At 54.3% G+C, this 7,901-nt stretch overlaps 1 protein-coding gene across 1 annotated transcript; it reads left to right on the top strand.

The window, feature by feature from the left end:
• Positions 1–1,869: 1,869 nt before the first annotated feature.
• KRT16 (keratin 16) lies at positions 1,870–4,877 on the top strand. Its single transcript, XM_015438486.3, has 8 exons — positions 1,870–2,482; positions 2,911–2,993; positions 3,155–3,311; positions 3,426–3,587; positions 3,677–3,802; positions 4,104–4,324; positions 4,419–4,465; positions 4,626–4,877. The coding sequence occupies exons 1-8, from the start codon at positions 1,949–1,951 to the stop codon at positions 4,724–4,726; spliced, it is 1,431 nt and encodes a 476-aa protein (XP_015293972.3). The 5' UTR covers positions 1,870–1,948; the 3' UTR covers positions 4,727–4,877.
• Positions 4,878–7,901: the final 3,024 nt, after the last annotated feature.

Below are 7,901 nucleotides of genomic sequence, written 5' to 3'. Positions count from 1 at the left end.
GGCCGTCTCTGGGCTCCTCACCTCAACGGAGGCACTGCAGAGCAAGGCCAGTGGCCAGCACCAAGGGACACCCCACAGCACCCCGAGGAGGCCCCGTCTTGGTGCTCCCTCATCCCTCCAGGCCTTGGTGTTGGATCAGGCTCTCAGGCCAAGGCCACACCCACTGTGGGCAGACCTTGTGCCAGTGACCGTGGGGAGGTAGGTGAGAGTCGGGTATACTGGCCCCACCTGCAGGCATGGTGGGAGCCTGGAGAGGGCCAGAGCTCTGGGTTCTGGTTTCAGCTCTGCAGCTTAAAGCAGAGTGACTTTGAGTGAATCTCCGCCTGTCTCTGGTTTCCCCTCTGTTCCCTCTGATCAAGAAAATGATGCAAATTTGAGATGCACAGAGAGAGGGCTCAGGGTGATGGAACTGGCTTAGGCAAGGAGAACAGGCAGGCAGGTTCACATCTCAGCTTCCAGTGACTGGTGTCTTGGAAAGCCCACTTACCCTCCCCGAATCCCAGCTCCTTCACCTGAGAACTGGTGTCAGGAATAACGCCCCCCTCATCCTCACTCACAGAACCGTACAGCACACACCAGGCTCTCCGTGCATGCCTGAGTGTGCCCATGACGAGTGCTCTCCCCCAGCTCAGCTGGATGAATGGAGCTGCCAGGCCCAGTCTGGGATCTGTGGACATGGGAAAGAGAACTGCTGGGAATGGATCCCCAACCAGTCCTGTTTCTACAGGGTCGGGGACTCTGAGGCCCATGGCGGAGTCAGGGGTCACACCTGGCTACAGTGGCAGGACGGGCTCCCTCCCATCAGCCTGCAGGTGGGGTGCCTGTGATTAGGAGAGGGCGGTAGAGGAGTGGAGGAGCTAGGTGTGGGGCTGTGGTGTTCTTCAGCTGGGAGTGTGGGGGGTGCAGGGTCCCGCGTAGGGGTGTGGGAGGGTGCCAGTGTGTAGAGGTGAGTGTGAGGAGCAGGTGGCTGAAGGGGCAGGATGGGGAGGCTGAGGGGCAGGGCTGACCCTCAGGGAAGGGCCGGTGGGGTCCTGCGCGCATGTTTCTTTGTGGCTAGTGGTGTGTCATCCCCTTTTACACATGAGAAAACTGAGGACCAAGGGGTTATAGGACCGGCCTGTGCTATGCAGCTGGTAAGGGCAGAGCAGGGACTTGGTGCCGCCTGTCTGGCTCCATGGCCGGTGCTGTTTGTATGGTGCACACACTTCTGGAGATCCCAGGGGCTCCAGGCAGCCTCCAGAACTGGAATTACATCCAACAAGGGAAAGAGAGTCGTAGGATTTTTAGAACCAGAAGGGACTCTGCAGTCACCCAGTCTAGCCTTGTCACCACCGAGGGGAAACAGGCCCAGAGATGGGAGGTGGGGAGCCTCAGGCCACACAGCAAGCAGAGTGAAGGCACGAACTCTGCCCCTGCCCAGAGTGGGACATGTAGGATCCCCACAACTGCTCCCCAAGACAGCCCGGGATGGCATCGCTGAGGTATCTTTCAGCCAAGGCTGTCACTGTGGGGCAGGGAGTTCTTCTGAAGGGCTGACTCACTGCCTGGGGACGCAGTTGCCACAAAGCCACCTGTGCCAAGGCCCCACTGGCCCTGAGGGCTCCAGGAACGGGAGCCTGATTCCCGGCTGCCTAGCCTGAGTCACCACCTACTTGCATTTGTGTGTTTTTCTCTCAGCCCCACACCCCCAAAGCTGGGTGGGAACTCCGAGCCGGCACACAGTGGAGTTGATCCTGGGCTGAATAATCCAGAGTGAGGAGTAGGACGGGACCGGGAGTGATGAAATCCGGAGGGGAACCCGGAGTCAGCAGTTAGGAGAGCCCCGCCTTCCCCAGGTGCATATAAAGGTCTCTGGGATTGGAGGCAGCCACAGCACGCTCTCAGCCTTCCTGAGCACCTTCCTTTCTTTCAGCCAACTGCTCGCTCGCTCACCTCCCTCCTCGGCACCATGACCACCTGCAGTCGCCAGTTCACCTCCTCCAGCTCCATGAAGGGCTCCTGCGGCATCGGGGGCGGCATCGGGGGCGGCTCCAGCCGCATCTCCTCCGTCCTGGCCGGAGGGTCCTGCCGCGCCCCCAGCACCTACGGCGGGGGCCTGTCTGTCTCCTCCTCCCGCTTCTCCTCTGGGGGAGCCTGCGGGCTGGGGGGCGGCTATGGCGGTGGCTTCAGCAGCAGCAGCAGCTTTGGTAGTGGCTTCGGGGGAGGATATGGTGCTGGCTTCGGTGCTGGCTTGGGTGCTGGCTTGGGTGGTGGCTTTGGTGGTGGCTTTGCTGGTGGTGATGGGCTTCTGGTGGGCAGTGAGAAGGTGACCATGCAGAACCTCAACGACCGCCTGGCCTCCTACCTGGACAAGGTGCGTGCTCTGGAGGAGGCCAACGCCGACCTGGAGGTGAAGATCCGCGACTGGTACCAGAGGCAGCGGCCCAGTGAGATCAAAGACTACAGTCCCTACTTCAAGACCATCGAGGACCTGAGGAACAAGGTGGGTGACTGGTGTATGGAGCAGAGAGAGAGGCTGGCACTATAGTGGCCCTTGGGATACCTCTTTTTAGCAATTACACTTTACAAACAGGGAGACTGGGCACCTTTGGAGAGTGGCCAGGATCACCCAGGGAAGTGGTGGCAGAGGGTCCTTTTCAGCATCTCTGTGCCCGGGCTGGGGCTGGAACCCTGAATCTCTTATTTCCTGCAAGGGTTCAGCTGCAAGTTCAGCTTCCCTGCCTTGGAACCAGGAAGGGGGTGATTGGGATGGAGTGTGTCCCTACATACCCTGAGCTGGTGGAGAAGGCAGCCCTGCCAGCCAGGAGACTTACAGATTTGGGGAGGTTCCTTTTGCCCCTTTCTGCCTTTCATGCTCAAGTAGTAAGGTCCTTGGCTGACCAGGGCTCCTGTCCTCCATCCCCACTCCAGATCATTGCAGCCACCATTGAGAATGCGCAGCCCATTTTGCAGATTGACAATGCCAGGCTGGCAGCCGATGACTTCAGGACAAAGTGAGCAGCCAACATGGTGGGCTGGGGGCAGAGGGCAAGGGACAAAGAGTGGGGCTCTGTCACTGTGGGGCAGGGAGTTCTGTCCACCCAGCAGGGCCAGCAGACCCCGAGCCTCAGAATCCTCAGGGCTGCAGCTGAGGACCTGACCTCTGTCCTGCCAGGTACGAGCATGAACTGGCCCTGCGGCAGACCGTGGAGGCCGATGTCAATGGCCTGCGCCGGGTGTTGGATGAGCTGACCCTGGCCAGGACTGACCTGGAGATGCAGATCGAAGGCCTGAAGGAGGAGCTGGCCTACCTGAGGAAGAACCATGAGGAGGTGCGGTTGCTGCTGGCTTCCGGGGTGGGAGGCTGGTTTGGTGGGGTTGCCAGATGCACCCAGGGCCAGGAGAGGAGTCTGCTGAGCTGACTGCCTCCTGCCATCCCTTCCCAGGAGATGCTTGCTCTTCGAGGTCAGAGCGGTGGAGATGTGAACGTGGAGATGGATGCCGCACCTGGCGTGGACCTGAGCCGCATCCTGAATGAGATGCGCGACCAGTACGAGCAGATGGCAGAGAAAAACCGCAGAGATGCTGAGGCCTGGTTCCTGAGCAAGGTGGGGCTCGGGCCCTCAGTGAGCCTGCAGCACTTCCCAGCCGGGGGCTTTGGGAGAGCCTCACCTTTCGTTCTGCTTTCCTGTCTCAGACCGAGGAGCTAAACAAAGAAGTGGCCTCCAACAGCGAACTGGTACAGAGCAGCCGCACTGAGGTGACGGAGCTCCGGAGGGTGTTCCAGGGCCTGGAGATTGAGCTGCAGTCCCAGCTCAGCATGGTATGAAGGACCCGGTACAGCAGCAGCCCCCAAGCCACCAGTAATGGCCACCACCCCCTCAACAAGCCACAATCTAGTTCCACCTTTCTTTTCTCAGGATGGGACCAGAGGACTCATGGGACCCATTATATAGACAGAGAAATTAAGCCCTAGAATAGTGGGCTAGCTTTTCTCCATATTGTCTGGCCCGTCAGTACCCCAACTGGGATCAAAATCCAGGCACCTCTCAAAAAGCATGCCCAGAGACCTGGAGGGACAGGAGTGACCACCTCCATTGACTCTTTCTCTCTTTCGCTTGCAGAAAGCATCCCTGGAGAACAGCCTGGAGGAGACCAAAGGCCGCTACTGCATGCAGCTGTCCCAGATCCAGGGACTGATCGGCAGCGTGGAGGAGCAGCTGGCCCAGCTACGTTGTGAGATGGAGCAGCAGAGCCAGGAGTACCAGATCCTGCTGGACGTGAAGACGCGGCTGGAGCAGGAGATCGCCACCTACCGCCGCCTGCTGGAGGGCGAGGACGCCCAGTGAGTCCCAGGCCCCCCAGTTCTGCCTCCCAGACCCTTTAGACCCCCTGTTGCTCTCAGCACAACTGACTGCCCTGCCTTTTCTCTCCCACAGCCTTTCCTCCCAGCACGCATCTGGCCAATCCTATTCTTCCCGCGAGGGTAAGGCTTCTGAGGCTCCCCGGCACTGCAGCCCCTCTGCCTGTTTCCACGGAGTGGGGGCCGGGCCCTTCTCCTCAGAGCTCCCAGCCCTCCCTTCTCCCTGCCCTGGAGTCTGCTCAGCTCTCAGACTCCTTCTCACCTCTTCTTCTCTCTCCCACAGTCTTCACCTCCTCCTCGTCTTCTTCGAGCCGTCAGACCCGGCCCATCCTCAAGGAGCAGGGCTCATCCAGCTTCAGCCAGGGCCAGAGCTCCTCGAACTGAGCTGCCTCCACCACAGCCTCCTGCCCACCAGCTGGCCTCACCTCCTGAAGGCCCGGGTCAGGACCCTGCTCTCATGGCGCCGTTCCCAGCTGTCTCCCCTGCTCCTCCGCTGGTGGTGGGCTAATAAAGCTGACTTTCTGGTTGATGCAAACCTGTGTGATCTCTGTTCTTGAACTGATGGGAGGGGAGTTGCAGGTGCTCTCCAGAAACCTTCTGGAGCCTCACAGCCTGAGAGATGTGGGAAATGGGACACATCTCAGAAGATCTTGAAGGGTCTTCCTGGAAGACCTCCATGCTCTGTGGAATTGGGAGGTGGGATGGGGGAGTGTGGGAGTGTCCACACGTGTTGACTGACACCATGGAGGCATGCTACAGAGGTTATTTTATGATATTGTCCTTGCAACTCTGTGAGGTGGGTGTGGTCAGGCCCATTTTGGAACTGACAACCCTCAGAATTAAGAGAGTTTCAGTAACTCGCATAAAATCATGCAGATCATGGCTGGAGCTCAAACTCAGTCCTGTCTGTTTGCAAAGTCCATGCCTTTAACACTACTCTATCTTTTTAGGTATTTCAACCCAAAGACTCCCACACTTGAATCTTAACTCTACCCATGGGCTCCTCCACACCTGCACACAGTTTTTACGTTGGAGGGTGGAAGGGAGTGCTTTCTGCCTTGAGAACGGTGTCCTTGTCAGACCTGAAATCCTCCTTCTCCCAGCCTGCTTCTCCTCACACCCCAACAACTCCTCCTTCCTCATTCCCTTCAGCTGGTGAATTGCATGCTGATGAGCACCCTAGGAAACACCTGCTGCCCCATGGCCGCTGCCATGTTCAGATCTTCTTCCTCTCTCCCTAGACCTGGGCACAGCCTAACTGGGTCCCCTTGAGAGTCAGTCTCATCCACATTCAATTTCTGCTGAATGATTTCCACCAGAATATGGTCAAGATCAAGAACAAGGTGAGATCAGGACTCCCCTGCTTAACAGCCCATAATGGATCCCATTTCCCTCCAGCACTCAGCCTTCAGTCTAAACCCAGCTTGGTGTCCTCCTGCCCCTCCCAGGTCTAAACCCCTGAGTCACCCTACCTGACTGAGATATGGCCCATACCTCTCAGTTGGCGTTCCTTCTTCCTGGATATCTTCCATATTTTAAATACTTAAATTTAAAAAAGTTATGTATGCACAACATCATAAGACTTTTTTTTTTTTTTTTTTTTTGAGACAGAGTCTCTCTCTGTCGCCCAGGTGGAAGTGCAGTGGCGCCATCTCGGCTCACTGCAAGCTCTACCTCCCGGGTTCACGCCATTCTCCTGCCTCAGCCTCCCGAGTAGCTGGGACTACAGGCGCCCGTCATCATGCCCGGCTAATTTTTTTGTTTTTTGTATTTTTAGTAGAGATGGGGTTTCACCATGTTAGCCAGGATGGTTTTGATCTCCTGACTTTGTGATCTGCCTGTCTCGGCCTCCCAAAGTGCTGGGATTACAGACGTGAGCCACCGCACCCGGCCAAGGCTTTTTAAAAAATTATATTTTAAGTTCTAGGGTACATGTGCACAACATGCAGGTTTGTTACATAGGTATACATGTGCCATGTTGGTTTGCCGCACCTATCAACTCATCGTTTACATTAGGTATTTCTCCTAATGCTATCCCTCCCCCAGTCCCCACCCCGCAACAGGCCCCAGTGTGTGATGTTCCCCACCCTGTGCCCATGTGTTCTCATTGTTCAATTCCCACCTATGAGTGAGAACATGCGGTGTGTGGTTTTTCTGTCCTTGTGATAGTTTGCTTAGAATGATGGTTTCCAGCTTCATCCATGTCCCCGCAAAGGACATGAACTTATCCTTTTTTATGGCTGCATAGTATTCCATGGTGTATATGTGCCACATTTTCTTAACCCAGTCTATCATTGATGGACATTTGGGTTGGTTTCAAGTCTTTGCTATTGTGAGTAAGACTTTTTTTTTTTTTTTAAATGAAAAAGCCATCCCCAGGCTGGATACCACAGCTCTGTTCCTGCCTCCCCCTTTCAACTTCAGCTGTTTCTTTTGGGATTTGTCTCCTTACTTCTAAATAACAACAGGCTTTACCCTGTTATTGCTTGATTTTTCTGTTTAGTTTTTATTCGCTTGACTTCTGGCTGTGAAGGATGAGGATGTAGATGTGTTAGACAGCATTGCCCTCCCCACTTCTTTTTTAAATCCCTTCTTCCCACCTTCTCAATATATTCATATTTTTGTTAGATAAATGTTTACATTATTATGACTATTTAAATGTTATTCATAATCATACCATATATTATACTATATTACATTTTATGTTATATTAAATTTCCTTGGAATAAATATCTCTTTTTCAATTTGCCTAAGCTTTCTTTCTTTCTTTTTTTTTTTTGAGACAGAGTCTCGCTCTATCGCCCAGGCTGGAGTGCAGTGTTGCGATCTCGGCTCACTGCCAGCTCCGCCTCCTGGATTCAAGCCATTCCCCTGCCTCAGCCTCCTGAGTAGCTGGGACTACAGGCACCCGCCACCGTGCCCGGCTAATTTTTTGTATTTTTAGTAGAGACGGGGTTTCACTGCGGTCTTGATCTCCTGACCTTGTGATCCGCCCGCCTTGGCCTCCCAAAGTGCTCGGATTACAGGCGTGAGCCACCATGCCCAGCAATTTGCCTAAGCTTTCTATGTATTGATCATTAATTTGTTTTGTGATTCACCGCTGGAAGTATAAATCTCCCCAATATTTTAGAACCCTGGGTGTTCCATCAGTTTCATCTTCATGAAGATGTGTCTCCTAGAGCCTTCTGTCCTGCTCTTGTCTGTTTTGGATGCTGTATGGGTCTCCTGCCCAGCTGTGATCCTGGAATCTCTCTTCACTATCATCCTGAAATTCCTTCTTTTTCCTGTGTTGCATTCATTGTTTTCTGGATCCAATATCTTCCTCCTTCCTGTTTTTATTTTTCTGTTCATTTTAGTGAAGCACATCCTCAAGTAGTTTCCTGGGAAGGGAGTTATCGGGGTTAAATTTTTTGAGACCATTTGTGTCAAAAAGATCTTTAGTTTACCCTCACTCTTGATGATAGTTTGGCTGGGTATGGAATTCTAGCTTGGAAATCATTTGCCCTCAGCATTTGAAGGTACAGTTTCACTGTTTCTTGACTTCGGGTGTTGCTTTTGA

Source organism: Macaca fascicularis, chromosome 16 (genome assembly GCF_037993035.2).
Source record: "Macaca fascicularis isolate 582-1 chromosome 16, T2T-MFA8v1.1".
Lineage (NCBI taxonomy): Eukaryota > Metazoa > Chordata > Mammalia > Primates > Cercopithecidae > Macaca > Macaca fascicularis.
This window is presented reverse-complemented; position numbering and strand designations above follow the sequence as displayed.